This window comes from Brienomyrus brachyistius, chromosome 3 (genome assembly GCF_023856365.1).
Source record: "Brienomyrus brachyistius isolate T26 chromosome 3, BBRACH_0.4, whole genome shotgun sequence".
Classification (NCBI taxonomy): domain Eukaryota; kingdom Metazoa; phylum Chordata; class Actinopteri; order Osteoglossiformes; family Mormyridae; genus Brienomyrus; species Brienomyrus brachyistius.
In genome coordinates this window covers 8,391,531-8,407,279 of record NC_064535.1, presented here as the reverse complement: position 1 = coordinate 8,407,279, position 15,749 = coordinate 8,391,531, and the positions used below count along the sequence as shown (strand labels likewise).

At 44.9% G+C, this 15,749-nt stretch overlaps 2 protein-coding genes across 3 annotated transcripts; both read right to left on the bottom strand.

The window, feature by feature from the left end:
• Positions 1-27: 27 nt before the first annotated feature.
• On the bottom strand, positions 28-5,710 carry eef1a1a (eukaryotic translation elongation factor 1 alpha 1a). 2 transcript variants are annotated; one of them, XM_049008133.1, is made up of 8 exons: positions 5,578-5,710; positions 4,154-4,338; positions 3,843-4,022; positions 3,280-3,576; positions 3,044-3,194; positions 2,499-2,755; positions 1,314-1,548; positions 28-825 (listed from the first exon to the last, which is right to left on the bottom strand). In XM_049008133.1, exons 2-8 carry the CDS (start codon positions 4,295-4,297, stop codon positions 701-703), a joined length of 1,389 nt encoding a protein of 462 aa, XP_048864090.1. In that variant the 5' UTR covers positions 4,298-4,338; positions 5,578-5,710; the 3' UTR covers positions 28-700. The 2 variants fall into 2 exon arrangements, with proteins under 2 accessions (XP_048864090.1, XP_048864092.1); XM_049008135.1 differs by lacking the exon at positions 5,578-5,710 and adding an exon at positions 4,420-4,439.
• Positions 5,711-6,064: 354 nt separating this feature from the next.
• Positions 6,065-15,140, bottom strand: slc17a5 (solute carrier family 17 member 5). The gene is made up of 11 exons (XM_049008132.1): positions 14,932-15,140; positions 13,495-13,685; positions 13,002-13,235; positions 12,289-12,376; positions 12,076-12,162; positions 11,474-11,592; positions 11,161-11,322; positions 10,551-10,683; positions 9,687-9,834; positions 9,374-9,464; positions 6,065-9,110 (listed from the first exon to the last, which is right to left on the bottom strand). Exons 1-11 carry the CDS (start codon positions 15,014-15,016, stop codon positions 8,973-8,975), a joined length of 1,476 nt encoding a protein of 491 aa, XP_048864089.1. The 5' UTR covers positions 15,017-15,140; the 3' UTR covers positions 6,065-8,972.
• Between the last annotated feature and the right edge of the window lie 609 nt (positions 15,141-15,749).

Below are 15,749 nucleotides of genomic sequence, written 5' to 3'. Positions count from 1 at the left end.
ACTTTGTAAAAAGAGTCAGACACATCGCAGTTGAGACACCTTTAATGCAATGTAGAGAGGCTTTTGCCCACAAATAACAGTAAGGTGCAAGGAGCTTGAACCCAATGGAAGTCCATGATTCCAGGAGCGATGAGCCAGTGAAAGCAGGTCGGGGGTCAAGGGGTAGAAGATCAACAATATAAAGTGCACAGGGAGTCTGCATGCGCCCAGAGCGAGACACGCTGGGGGAGTAGGGCTTTAAAGCTAAAACGAGGCATCTTAACCTACAGAAAGTTTTACCACTGCGAGTGAACACCCGGCAACTGCAAACACGCTAAGAAGCAGGACGATGGCATGACTTGACTAAAACTGCACTCCCGAAGGGAGCAGCGAGAAGGCTTTGGGTTCGACTCCTCTCTAGGATGTTAATGTCTCACACGTGGTGCTTATGTTCACGGTCTCGTTTTAAAATCACGTTTTTAAAAATTAACAATAAGTTCACATCAATAAATTAAAGTGCCAAGGCGTGGATTATAATTGATAGTCAACACAATGTGCATCGTTAATAATTTGTATGGTTTTTCCTTCGGAAACTTTTGCGGTGCATCGTGACAATTAACCAGTCTTTGACGATGGAGCTTAAGCGGCCGATGGGGTAGAAGTGCTTGGAGACCATCTTTCTGCCACGGGGGACTCTGGAGTCGACAGCCCAGCACAACGTTCATTTTGCCTTCTGAGCCTTCTGGGCAGACTTTGTGATCTTGCCGGTGGTGGCGGCCTTCTTCTCCACGCCCTTGATCACTCCCACGGCCACGGTCTGGCGCATGTCACGCACAGCAAAACGCCCTGGATGGAAGACGGGAGGAATGCTTAAGTATTTTGAGGAGTATGAGGCAGTATTAACCGGTTTGCACGGAAAGGAGAACTGTCTAAAGACGGACACTGAAACCTAATCTCAGGACATATGATCTGCATGACCCTTACAATGACCTCCTGTAATGGACACCACTGGGGGGTGTTGCTGGTATATGGGTCTGAACAGGTAGACAAATGGCAAGCTATTTCTATTAACCTTATTTGCTACTCTAAAAGAAAATACAAAGCTACTTGGACAGATGACATAAAAAGGCTTCTTTTTGGTCTTGATTAGGGTTGCAAAAGGGCGGTAACTTTCCAGAAACTTTTCATTCCATGTAAAGTTAAGGAAATTTTGGAAACTTTCCATGAGAACTACTGGGAATATAAGGGAATTAATGGAAAATTCCTAGAAATTTTGCAACCCTAGTATTGATGCACCCAGGCCCAGCCACCCCCCTCCAAGGTGGTCCACTTACCCAGGGGTGGGTAGTCCGAGAAGCTCTCCACACACATGGGCTTCCCGGGGATCATGTCTACAATGGCAGCGTCTCCCGACTTGAGTGACTTGGGATTGTCCTCCAGCTTCTTCCCAGAGCGCCGGTCGATCTTCTCCTTCAGTTCTGCGAACTTGCAGGCGATGTGGGCCGTGTGGCAGTCCAGAACCGGGGCATAGCCAGCGCTGATCTGGCCAGGGTGGTTCAAGATGATCACCTGGGATGAAAGGAATGGGTCACTAACATCACCGCCAGATAATCGGAGGAAGCTCCGGCCCGAACATCAAGGTCATCCATGGCACCGTCATTCCCGGACGGTAATTTCATTCCACCACGAAATCTTCTAAGTTGTTTACTGACGTAAGCCACCTGATCTCTGCCTTCTTACACTACAAAATATTAAATTTCACAAACAAATGTGTAAAACATAATTTGTCCCTGGTAGATGGATTATCAGCACTAAAATGTCCCATTTTCTCTGCTTCCATTTTCATTTAATCTATAATTTCCTACTTTTTTGACAGGACCATTTCTGAATTGAAATATTAAAATCTTAGGAACTGTTATAGGTCCAGTCATGTCATGAGAAACAATCTGAGTCACTGGGAAACGCATTCAGGTTTAATTCATTATGAATGACTTTAATCATGGGGTAAGAACAACAGGCATTGAGTAATGGATCAATTAAAGTAACTTACTGTGACTGGTAACTGATGTATTCATTTCGGGGGCTCATATATTTAATGTGCTTAGAGAGATCTTAGCTTATCTGCTATTTGTATATTGGTATAACAGATTTCGACATGCCCGATGTGCATAAGTCCTAAGATCACACATTAGCGTTTTAATGGGATTTGTGGGTTGCTATTCATTAACAGCACAAGTGAACGTGAAAGCGTAACTGGTTAACTAAGAGCTCATCTGGAAATAAAACTAGCATTTACCGTGACTCATTAAATTGAGTTTCACTCCCCATGACCTATTGCTCAATTGGCCATTAGACATAAGCATATTTAAAGAAGCGTATTAAATTAATTATGAAGGGTGCATTAACATATCCTGAAGCTTATAATTAGTTCAAGATGAGGCTTTCAAAATGCAAGCACCTGAATGAACCTGGTCTTAGTTCCAGCTTAGAGGAGAAAGTCCTCCTAGCTCTCCACTTACCTGGGCGGTGAAATTTGCGGCCTCCTGGGGGGGATCGTTCTTACTGTCCCCAGCCACGTTGCCCCGGCGGATATCCTTGACGGACACGTTCTTGACATTGAATCCAACGTTGTCTCCAGGCAGTGCCTCGGACAACGCCTCGTGGTGCATTTCCACCGATTTCACCTCGGTTGTCACGTTAACAGGTGCGAAGGTCACTACCATGCCCGGCTTCAGCATTCCCGTCTCCACGCGGCCCACTGGCACGGTCCCGATCCCTGAGAAGCGGCACAGAACCAGATCCACTTCATTGCCCCAAGCAGAGTCTGCAAAGCCTTTCCCTCTCACAGACATCTCATGATGCCAAGGGGCCAGCAACTTTGTGGAAGAGGCACTTCTCTTTTACACTTGCTTACTGAATCGTGAAACAACTCGACCCAAACCTGATCATTACTGATTCAGATGTGACAGAGCCTAGGCTTTTGATGCTGGGACACTGTACCTCAACATTTACCCCATCCATCGATGAGAAGCACAGCACCTAAGGATACGCAAGTAAATCTCACCCCCGATCTTGTAGACGTCCTGCAGAGGCAAACGAAGAGGCTTGTCTGTGGGGCGAGATGGAGGTTGGATGGCGTCCAGGGCTTCAAGTAAGGTGGTCCCCGATACACCACCGTCTTTCCGGGTGATTTTCCAGCCCTTGAACCATGTCATCTGAAAAAGAAATTTCACTGTGCCAAATGCATCATGGGTAGGGCATGGGTGAAGAGCAAGGCTGTTGTCATGCTACGTTGCTTACATTAGGACTGGCCTCTAACATGTTGTCCCCATTCCAGCCAGAGATGGGGACGAAGGCCACCGTCTCTGGGTTGTAGCCAATCTTCTTGATGTAGGTGCTGACTTCCTTGACGATCTCTTCATAGCGCTTCTGGCTGTAGTTTGGCTCAGTGGAGTCCATCTTGTTGACGCCCACAATCAGCTGCTTCACGCCCAGCGTGTAGGCTAGTAGGGCGTGCTCCCGGGTCTGCCCATTCTTGGAGATGCCGGCCTCAAACTCCCCCACCCCTGCAGCCACAATCAGGACTGCACAGTCTGCCTGGTGGGTTCGGGAACATAGCGCATGTCAGTGCTCGAAGGAAAATGAAATACTTTAAGCAAAATGATTAATCGATTACACATTCATGATTTTTTTTTTTATTCCTCTGCGTGGAGCCATCTGATTTTTCCTATTAAAAGTGTCCAATATCACTGTCTGCATACCATCTGGCAAGTTCTAGTCACCAGTATTCTTATTCTATTCTATCAGATAAACCATAGTCAGACTGTTAGTGACCCCGAATAAAGACCCAGTCCAGCTCAAACCTGAGAGGTTCCTGTGATCATATTCTTGATGAAGTCTCTGTGGCCAGGGGCATCGATGATGGTGACATAGTACTTGCTGGTCTCAAACTTCCAGAGGGAGATGTCGATGGTGATACCACGTTCACGCTCTGCCTTTAATTTATCAAGAACCCAGGCATACTTGAAGGATCCCTTGCCCATCTGGGGGAAAAAAGTAACCAATGTCGGCCATTCTAGAACCAGAAAACATTGTGGTAATGTTCTACATTGCTGTACTATGTTTGGGGAAATTTGTCGCCGTGTTTAAATCTGCCTGGCAACGGTACACAAACCTCAGCAGCCTCCTTCTCAAACTTCTCGATGGTCCTCTTGTCGATGCCACCACACTTGTAGATGAGGTGTCCCGTGGTGGTCGACTTGCCAGAGTCAACATGTCCAATCACCACGATGTTAATGTGAAGCTTCTCCTTCCCCATGACTGCCGGCTTGCTTCAATATCCCACTGCCGCTAAGATGTCTGCAAGTGAACCCGCAAGAGGTAATGAGCGACAAGGAGCTTATGTGTATTTCTGTCTGACAAGCCGACGTTTGACTGCGCCTCTGCTGCCAAGTTCCTCGAATGGCAACCCTTCCCGGTCTCCGCTGCACAGAGACAGCACACCCCGGGGAACCCAGACAAAAGCTCTCCACGACCCTTGACTCCACAGAGACTCGGGTAAAGGCAGAAAAACACCACATCACACACTTGCAGTTGACTAGTGCTGGGGCTGCCTGTCAAGCGAACAAGGACAGTCCTGCTCCCATCTCGACAAGCTCCCTTTTCTCTTATAGCAATAAATTTCAACCACAGGCAACATGCCGGCTAGCGAGGAGATGTCTTAACAAGCTACCCCCCACCACCCCACAGGGACCATCTCCTGCTCTCTCTGTCCAAACCCCTTTGCTTCAGTGGGTCACACACAGAGCCGAATTCCTGACAGGTACACCTAATCGCCCGGCATCTCCACACTCTACCCGCACCAGCCTCACTGCCCTCCATTTTGTGTCCAACTCTTATGTTTCCATTGAAAAAACAGCAGCCATTCTGATGACACTGCAGCCCCGGGCATTCACAGCTTGTCTGCTAAATAAAATTAATGCAAACCCACAGTTCAATCAGTCGCCTTCCCTTCTTCATTTACTCCTCCAAATTAATAATCAATACTCACATTTATTATGTCACAGTTTATTTTAAAAGCTTTGTATGAGCTTGTAAGCACCTGCTAAGAATGTCCTTGTTTTAATTTGAGCACATTAAAATGTACCCCGTGGTATTATGATATGTCCAACAACAGAATCCACGTCGAGGTAAGTACAATGGTAGATACAGTGATAAAATAAGGTGCAAATAATACACTAACTGTAATAAACAGCATGCGCATTTTACAGTCCTATGCCAATAATAATTAACAAACTTAAAATCCAATTTATCGGCGGATCCAAGGCAAAAATAACGTAGTTTATCAGGTTGTTGAAGGGCAACTTGGATCATAGGGGATGTCAGCAGTATTTAGCCGTACATCCCCTCCCCCTCCATCCGCCATATTCTTTCATCTCAGCGTTTAAAGACCCATCAGCGACAATGTCCGCTTCCAGCATCACGGGCATTTTGCTGGGCACGGTGAAATCATAATATATAACGGCACTGTAATTAAAATTCCCATTTATTAAGAGAGGGAGTGAAAGATGCAACATGCAAAGCATTAGAGTATCCTACCTTAGCTCCCGGCCGTACTGTGCTCCCGACGCAGAACGGGAGGCTGTAAGACTGCCGATCCCTTTATATTACTGCGTGGAGGGGGTGTCAGAATTGGCGTCAGTGCAGGCAATGCTCTAACCCCCTCCGAGCGGAGCTACAGCATCAGCGGAGACGCCGAGAAGGACGCAGTCCGGCTGCTGACAGCAAGTAATGCTGAATGTTATCTTTCAGATGAACACTATACCTGTATTCTATATTTAACCTAAATCGTGTTATTGTAGAACAATCCTGTATTACAACCCTCGCCGGCAGCTTTTGTTTTTTTAGATGTTAATGTAAAAACCATTTACTGTGTAGGTACCCCACTTGAGACACACACATTAAACTGTGGGCATGTGCATGTATATGCGACACACGTAACATCAAGTTATTTAAAGTTACACAAACTGTAGTCTCTCTAAATGACTGCATCATCAATACATTCTGCCAACAATGACATAAAAAGTGCATTTAAAGCCATTTTATTGTGGGCATCAGGCAATGATAGACATTTGGCAGCTTTCATAAAAACAGAACTGCGTTTTAAATTAATTTCAAGTGGAACAGATTAGATGAAATTTCACAATGTTAATTTCAAGATGTACGATGCATATTTTGTGTGAAACATTGGTCACGGGCAAAAAAAAATCATGTGGCTAAGACACAAACCTTGTGATTCTCATATTTGTCAAATTGATCACCTAAATACAATGAGGTAGTCTATTCCTGCCAAACCTACTAGAAATTCCAGTAAAGATTATCAACTGGATCACATGTATGTATGAACTAGTTCACCTTCTCTAAAACTGCATCTGATCACCTAAAAGGTACAATTTCACCTCAAATCAACACACTAGTTCAGCTGCCCAAAAACTCATTTGAAACCATTTATCCATCTTCCAAAAGCTTATTCAATACTTAGTCGTGAGGACCCCGAAGCATATCACAGACAGGATGGAACTCAAGGCAGGGGAAGTTCCCATGTAGGATTCTGGTCTATTTGAAACAGTCAAAAACTTTTACTGGAATTTCCATTAGGAGAGGCCACTAGAGTGTTCCAGTTTCTCATTTCACCAGTTCGTTCACTGAAAACATAGATTCTATGTACAGACGGACTTCAAGTGACATAAGTGTATCTCATCGATTCAGTGCAAATGACTGGCTGTTGAAGCCTCACACATGTGCAAGACGCTGAGGTGTGGCAGTCAAACTACTCGTCCACATCCACCCATAAACATGAGGTTAAAGAAGTTTCTGTACTACGTCAGCTACATGTCCCCCTCTTTACAACTGGAACGTTTTATAAGTCACAGAAGGTGACATAAAGCTGATGAGAGCAACCGTTTCTTTTAAAAGTACTTTTGAAGCATTCAAGCAAAAAACAGTTAGATTTATCACAAACGTTTGGACATATATTATTCTGCAAAAAAACATTACACTTAGCTATTACGTGGTAGATAATTGAAATTATCCATGCGGATGATACGGATTGCATTGTCAAGTTATTTAAATAGATGATTATGCATTGTTTTCAGCATTAACATATTTATCTTGCAAGTCATTAAGTAAACCTGAATGACTGAACACATACAGAATCTGTGGACCCAACAGTACGTGTATAAACTGGATATACACAAAATTTAGAAGAAAAAAAAACACCAATATGGTCTTATAATGAGCCCAAACTGCCTTCAAAAAATGGGTCTGTCAAACATTACGCCCGCACTGATAAACAAGGTACATCTATCAAATTATAACAGGGGAACGATTCAAAGATTAGTTCCCTTATTTTTTTTGTTTCAAGGCTGCAACAAAAAAGCACATTGTACCTACAGTCCATTGAGGAAATTCCCCTTTTCTTTTCACGGCCAGACTTACAATTCTTAAATCCGTCTCACAACTAAATATAAATGGCCTTTTCAGATTTGTGGAAACAGTTTCCGCAGGTGAAAATGAATCATATTTGTATCATCTGTGTACTTCCTTAGACACTGAAATGGAGACAAGAACCAGTCAAGGGTACTAGTACCTTGTGGCTCTTATGCACTGGCATGCAGGCACAGACCTGCACCCCGGCCGTATCACGAACAGGGACTCCTTACGGTGTGGTTTCGGCTTATTCGGTTTTCCACTGCAGAAAGGTCAGCTCGGTAAAGGCACTGCCAGGTTTGGAGAGTGACAGTGACAAAAAACCGAAGAGACACTTATTTACCGTTCAACACGGAGTACAATCTGTACACCATGATTTATTACGTGCGATGATGATTAGTTTTTTTAACTGCATGCTAATTTCCACTAGCACATCTGTGAGATTAGCCATGTTGGCCAAGTATGAAATGCTACTGGAATTACCATTTGCATGCATAAATTTGCATTAAGGATCCATTCCATTCAGCTCTTCTATAGTACCTCTTTCAGAACGTGGTTGGAGATATTCACTGTCCATATTATTGGGGATTCATCTATACATCACAATGTGTGATACTACTAATAATGAATAATATATCAAATATAAGCGTATTCCTTCAGATAACCCATGTGTAGAACGGCAGTATCTCTGTTTATTTTGACCAATCAGATGGTGGTGACACAACCAGCTCGGTATGGTCACGCTTTGGGTTCTGCTAGTAAGCAGGGTCATGTCAGTGTGGCTGCAGCTTGCATACTTTACAATGGAAAACCACCAGCTCATGGCACGGCTCGGTTCCTGGTGGCAGTGGAATAGTGCCAATGGTACCTGACAAGGCATGACACCTAGAGAACTAACACAAAATAATGCCCATATCTACAACCCTGATTGGATTAACAGTGAAAAGAAGGTATGTCAATAAAAATGAAGACCCTCAGAAGATCTTTTTCTAGACTGCCAACCTGAGGAGGACCCCCTGGTTCCCAAATGAAACTCCCTGGGACAACAGTAAAACTTATTCAGTTAAAAAGTGCAGCCTAACTGGGTAGTGTTAATGTTCTTCCTGAAGGCAGCTACGCCTTCCTGATTTTAACGGCAGTCACCTTTAATAGACATAAAAATAGAGCAGGAAATTAAGCATGAATTGATATGCATTGCAGCGAACTTGAGAACTCGTCTAATAATAACATCAAACCCACAGATCCCAACAGGGAAAACTGGTACGTAAAAAGGGCTCAGTCTACCAATCAACATTAAAAGACATCCCCATTTTCAGTAAAATGGGACAGAAAAAGGTTTAAAAAATAAGTTGAAAATATCTCAGTCAGGTAATAAAATCAGCTCCCTCAAAAAGTGTGCAAGATTAAACAGCTAAAGCCCAAAGCACTTTGTTTCCCATAATCCCAGGGTTTAGGCAAATCAGCGATACTTCAGGCTGGCGTCAAGGACTCCACGGGCTGTGCACTCAGTGCCCATGGGATCGTTCCTTTTTCACGGCCCATGGCTGAACTTCCCCCTTCCCAAATATGGTGTAGAAGGTGGCGCCGAACACATTGATCCCAGCGGAAATAATGAACACCGTCTGCCATTCCTCCATGGTATTCTGAAAGCAGAATGCAAGTCGCTCACTACGGGACCCTCCACATGACTGTCAATAGACAGTAAGCAAACAAACGTTACACAGCTGCGAGAAAAAGTCATTCAACAAAAAAAAAGTCTATCTCCAAGTGTCTCCACGTCGTTCAAACTTTGTCTCACAACTGTATGTTCATTACATTATTTGCGCACCAAAACGCAAAGCAAAAACAAATTCCTAAGACATGATTTGTCCCGACTAGGCAACGGCAGAAAAAACTAAATACTTACGTATTGTGTAAGAGCCCTAGCGATGACAGGCCCCACCATCCCGGGGATGGTAGCGAAGGAGTTTGTGATGCCCAGTAAAATTCCCGCGTAGCTGTGGAGAAGGGAAGAGACAAGAACAGAGATCGGAACGAATTCTATGGGGGCAAAAACGAAAACAAAAAGAACCAAAACAATCGCCTGTGAAATTTAAAAATCACGTGAAAATGATAATTAGCCAAAACACTGAAAATAAGACTTAAGAAGGATGTCGATAACAGGTCAGCGTGAGGAACTGTCGTCCTGTTCCTTTATCTGTCCATGAGAGCGGCCTTACGAAGGGGCGATGTCCAGGTGGTTGATATTGAAGCCAGAGGCGGTGAGACCGCCCAGAGACGAGGAGACCGTGAGGAAGACTATGGCGAGGACGTAGTTACAGCCAGTGTATCCAGTCGCCACCAGAAACACAGCTGGTCCAATCATGCCTGGAGATTCAAACACCAGTGAGGCGAGTCCGCAAAGTTCTGAAGATACAGAAGCACTTCCCCTTCAAAAGAATGGCACTGGGCATACGGCACCCTCCTCCAGCTGCTAAGTACAGCACCAGTCAAATGTTTGGGCGTACTTGCTGGAAAATACGTTATCATCTTATTTTATTTGCAGTTTTTTTTATCATGCTTTATATCATCATGGTAAAAGCCCAGTTTTTAAAGAAAGATAATTAGATTATTAGAATTATAATTCTAATAATTATACATGTATAATCATCATGCAATTATAATAATTATATTTAGAATATTATTAAAATAAATAAAACCTGAGAGCAAAAAAAAAAGATATAAAAGATATAAAATTTTAAATATGGTGCTTTTAAAATAAGCCTTTGCTTTTAAAAAAATAGAAATAAAACCAGAACCAGAAATAAAAACATCTTGCAAAGTACTGACTAGAAGAAACACCGGCCTAAAAGAATTAAAGGAGCAACGACACATACAAATGTGCTTAAGTGATAAAAACTTTGACAGTTGGGGAATGCAGGGGCACATTTTCTATAAATACAGCATTCAAAACAAATTAGACGTAGTTGCAAAGGAACTCTTAACCGAGAAATCGTCTCATGGGATTAAAATGTCCACTGACAGACTTAAAACTCAAAATTAGGAGAGTTATAGGAATGAAATGGTCAGCCGGTGCTCCTCACCTACGATGGTGAGGGCTTTGCGCACGCACGCCGTGGAGAAGAGGCACGTCTCGCGGAGGTGGTCTGCAAGCTGGCCCCCCAGGAGCCCCAGCAGCCAGCAGCCCAGGTAAGGCAGCGCCGAGAGCATGCCATTCTGCCACAGCAGGAGAGTGTCAGATAAAAGCGTAGAGGGAAAACCTTGCCAAAGTGGAGAATTTCCAGGCAGTACTGCGCTGATGTGAGCTACTGAAAACCTGCCTTTAAATTGTTCCAATACTGTTCCTCCTGAGATGCAGCAGTTCTATAGAAGGCATTATGTTTTCGCTCCTCTCTCTCATACTACACAAGTCTATTAAGTCTTAAACACAACTTTCACCTGACACAAAAAGGCAAAAAGACAATATGGCAACCAGTCACGTGACCATGGAAACTGGCTCATTCAGCCTAGCAACTCAAGACCCAGAAGGGTGCCTGATCTGAGGCAGGTTATTACCTTGAACTGCTCAAAAAACATCTGTATGTATTAGCAACAAAATTCAGCAAATTGCATCACAAAAAAGTATCAGTGAAATAATGTGATGTTATTGGATGTTGTCTCGTGCGGGAGGAGGAGAGCGTGAGATCACCTGACCTGCTGGATGCTGAAGCCCAGGATGTCACTCATGTAGGTGGGCAGCAGAGTCAGCAGGGTGTAGAAGGTCCAGTTGTAGGAGAAATGGGCCACGACGATGGCCCACAGCGGGAGGGACTTGCAAATGGAGAGCCAGGGAATGTGATCCGAAGATGGAGATAGCTGTGCAGGAACATAGAGGTAAGCGCTGACCTTCAACGTGGAGCAGCAGGTGGGATCTGCCTGACAAACAGTTTGTGTGTATGTGTGTGTGTGTGTGTGTGTGAGTGTGTGTGCATCTACTAGGAGCTCTTTAAACCAGGATGCCATGTACCTCACTCTTCAGGGAGGACGTGATGTACAGTTTCTCCTGGGCGGAGATCCTACGATGTGTGCTGGGACTATTGCTAATGAGGAACACCCACAGGATGAACCAAAACAGGCCTACAGCCCCTAGAGGCACCAGGAGAAAAGGGAATGAGTCAGGTTCATGCAGGAGTGCAGCCGAGAGGCAAGACTGCACAGGAGATAGATGGTGAGGCTACAGTCATTTGTCCTACAGATGCATTCCATATTCATCTACAGCAGAACATTCATGTATCAGCAGTCTATACATCCATCTCTCAACCATTTACCCAGTACTGAGCTGGACCTGGAAGCACAGGGCAACAAGCAGGGGAACACTGCAGCATAGGTGCACACACTCATACACTACAACGAATAGGTTGCAATTCACTGAACGGCTTATTTCATGGGATGGGATTTGAACCCTCAATCCTAGTGGGTAAAGTAATGCTGCTACCCATTGAGCCACCAAGTAAGCATGACTGTACGTACATCAGAGCGTTAGCTCCCAAAACGATAACGATAGATTAGCTTTAGGCCCTGTTAATTTAATATATTTTCAGATTTGGGTGTCCCAAAGTGAAGACTCACCAAAGATGTAGAACACATACGTCCAGTCCAAATAAAAACAGATCTCCCCAGAGAGGGGAAGGGCCACTACCGTCCCAAGCTGGGCACCTATGGAGACAAAAACAACAACGACACATGTACATGCACCTGAATAAAAAGCTGCATTTGTTAATGGAGTATGACCAGGTGGAAGGGCTGTCAGACACGTCTCAGGTCTCCAGGCCACAGCTCTACCTGTATAGGATATGGTGACCAGCCGGCTTCTCTCCAGGGGCGGAGCCCATGAGGCCCACATGGCGTGCATGGCAGGAAATGTCACCCCCTGGTGGAGGGCATGAGAGAGAGCAGTGCTGCATTACCAGCAACGGAGTGAGGGAAGGTACACAAGCGGTAAACTCAGAGCAGAAATACATGATAAATATCGAGGAATCAAAATAAGTGCATGACAAATGACCCACAAAAGAGAGGAACAGGGAAATGTGTGGCCCATGTGCACCGGTGACACAGAAGCAGCGGAGAACGATAACGGAACCACAGCAATTCAATTAAATTCAATTTATTTTCATACGACGCCTATCACAATGAAGTCACCCCAAGGAGCTGTACATGGGTGTGATGTAATACATTCCTACATCATTTATACAGCATAATACAAAGGAAACAGAGGGAAAAGACAAGAAAGAAAGAAAGAAAGAAAGAAAGATTATAGAGAAGGTGCATCCAAGCAGCTAGATAGGGCGGGACCAAGACATCTGATTGGTCGGTCCTGCCTTCTCTAGTCGCTTGGAGCCACCTCGTCTACAATCTAATTGGTTATCTCTCTGAATCAATCATTTCTCGTCCTGCCCAGAGAACATTTTTGTTTAAATAAAACTCCGAAGAGCATAAACTGTGATGTTGGTCAGAACCAAAGGCTGGGGTTTGTATGTATGCGGGGCCTGCCGTACCTCGCCAATGCCCTCCAGCACCCTGACAGCGATGAGGTAGCCGGCGCCCAAGTCTGCAGCCAGCGGGGTAAGCAGGGTGAACACCACAGTGCCCAGGATGCCCAGTCCGAGGAGCCACTTGGCCCCGTATCTGCGGGCCAGGTAGCCCCCGGGAATCTGAGTCAGGATGTAGCCATAGAAGAAAGATCCCAGGATCCAGCCCTGTGTCTCAGAGTCCCAGTCGTACAGGCTGGCCTGGACAGCGGGATGATGTCACAGGGCATGGGGCGTTGGAAAGTGCGACGTATTCAGCACACGATGACTAAGCAAGACTCATCTAATCCACTGCAACATCTGCCCTTAAATATAGTTTAGAGTTAAAATTGGCACAAAACAGAGAGCTGCACCGAAACTGGCTCAATAAAACGCCACCGGCAGACGAGTAATGGCAATCTTACGGCGCCAACTGAGATCATTTTTTTATTTTATTTAAAAAAACCCATGAGGTGCTGACCGTGTGGTTGTGCTGGGGCCGGGCGGGGCTTGCGTGCCGAGGGCAGTGGGAGGGGCTGCCGTTGCCGGTGACGTTGGTGTTCAGCATGTCCACCATGGCGACACTGAGGTTGACCCGCAGTGCGTACGCCACAAAGAAACCGTAGCAGGAGAGCAGGGCCAGGCCATAGCGTGACGAGCCGCAAACCGGGGCTGTCGGGGGCGCACACACACACGCACACACACACACACACAAATCAATAAGAAGGTGCCCTCATCATTTTCACTAAAGCCCAATTGGGACTGCAAGTCTCCAACATTTTCATAATAAACCAAAAGCTCCTCAACCGTCAAATTCCTTCTGACAATATTCTCCACAAGTTTGCATTCACCAGCTCCTGGTACTTAGGTTTCATCCCCTATTTATGCAAAAAGTAACCCACTTTTGTACTTCAATTAAGACGGTGGTGAACCAAAAGTGAAATTGATTATTATAATGATATAATATATCCAGCAATGCACTGGGCACCTGGCATACCAGGCACTGGTAGGCCAGGGGTTATGTGGGCAAGTGAAATTTACCGTGAGGGGAAACGCCCTCGCTCGGCAAAAAGTTGGATTTTTAGTCCGAGTCCAGCCCTGAATATATCTGCGTACCATTTGTAATTGTAGTGAAGATCAAAGCCAAGGAGGCAAATAATACAATTGTAACTAATGTAATTATCGCATGGTTATCACAAAAAAACTAACAAATAAAAAGCACATCCAACTCATTCATCGTTTTATTTAAATCTCATGCGGGAGATGAACTATTCGGGTGATTTTTCGCACATATACACTGATGCATTTCCCCGTCAGTCACCTGGAAGCGGTCCCGTGACACAAATGTGACTTACTGCTGTTTAAAGGCCAGTATACCCATTGCATATCCAACCTACATTTGGTGCATCACGCCTCTGAAAAGACAGAAAACTAGCCCGTTAGTACTATTTATCCAGAAAGTGTGTCGCAGCCGATGGCACGACTGTTAGAGCCAAAACTAACCGGTGATCTTTCAGCCGGTTCGTGCGCGCACAAGGAAAGACGCGAGAAAGCCAAGAGCGCCTCACGTGACACGTGACAGCGAGACAACTCAGGGCGACATCCGTAGCGCACAAAAACTACTGCTGATCTACCAATAATGCGATCAAATGTTTAATGCAATTTCATCTTAATAAGTGGCTGTTACAAACTGACTGTCAGACCCGAAAAGCGCACAGTAAGTGGCTGCTACAAACGGTGTGTTGCCTCGGAAAAGCATGCAGCAATGAATCAGGATTTCTTTCACTTTAATATAAATATAATATAAAGTTCATATAAATAGGCGGCGAAGGGGTTTTGCAGAAAGAACGCAGAGCAAGGTGTTAATCGCAGCCCAATAACATCCGCATAAAATGGAGTGATACGATTCTCTCCCCACCTTTTTCAACTTTATCCCGATCTAAGCCATCCAACAAAGGATGTTCATAGTCGTCGGTCTCCGTTTCCGACGCCGAATACTCCATCCTGCACCGGTCCGGCTTTTGCTCATCCGATGCGGCGTGAATATGGTGCTATCATGCCGTGCAAGCTCCCTGACCTTTAACTATTTATTGTTCTGCAGTGGATCACAGGTTGACAAGCTTTGATTTGCCCACGCTATACCGGAAACGGGGGGGGGGGGGGGGGGGGGGCGGCGACGCAGCAGACAGCGCCTGCGGACGGGGAGTGGGCGGCGTAGCCGTTTTTGGGCGTCTCACTAACCGGGGCCTGGAGCGCGGTGGGCGGGGGGGGAGTTCACCGCTCAGTCCGCACCTTAAAGCTATTATTTAATATAATCGCTTTCCACTTTTCCCACTAAATTACCGCGAAACACTGCTATTATGTAACCATCTGTGCATGAATTGACAGTATCATTGCGTTAGGAAAACACACACATATAAAATTATGAATATCTACTATTTTACTCTAGCAATTAGACTTCGAAATAAAATTGTCAACAATAACTAAAATGTAAGAAAAATAAGCAGTTATTAATATTTATACATAAAGCTGCCTAAATTGTTTCGCGCATTTTTTACTTGTTCTTTGTGTACCAGAAGCGTTGATTTACCACTGCTGTATTGTCTTACCACTAATATATTGTCTTGTCTTGCACTACTGGTTTCCTCTGCTCCACCCTCCGTCTGTCACCGTGTGTTATTGTAAAAAAGAAAATACTGCGGCACAAGAATTTCATTACATTCTCTGAATACGTTA

Excerpts from the sequence above, each read along its gene's own strand:
- slc17a5 (XM_049008132.1), bottom strand. The coding sequence starts at position 15,016 with ATGGAGTATTCGGCGTCGGAAACGGAGACCGACGACTATGAACATCCT. Across the intron at positions 13,236-13,494 it reads GGCCCCAGCACAACCACACG|GCCAGCCTGTACGACTGGGA; the intron begins GTCAGCACCTCA and ends CCCGCTGTCCAG. Across the intron at positions 11,593-12,075 it reads GTATGTGTTCTACATCTTTG|GGGCTGTAGGCCTGTTTTGG; the intron begins GTGAGTCTTCAC and ends TGGTGCCTCTAG.
- eef1a1a (XM_049008133.1), bottom strand. The coding sequence starts at position 4,297 with ATGGGGAAGGAGAAGCTTCACATTAACATCGTGGTGATTGGACATGTT. Across the intron at positions 4,023-4,153 it reads TTGAGAAGGAGGCTGCTGAG|ATGGGCAAGGGATCCTTCAA; the intron begins GTTTGTGTACCG and ends TTTTTCCCCCAG. Across the intron at positions 826-1,313 it reads CTCGGACTACCCACCCCTGG|GGCGTTTTGCTGTGCGTGAC; the intron begins GTAAGTGGACCA and ends TCTTCCATCCAG.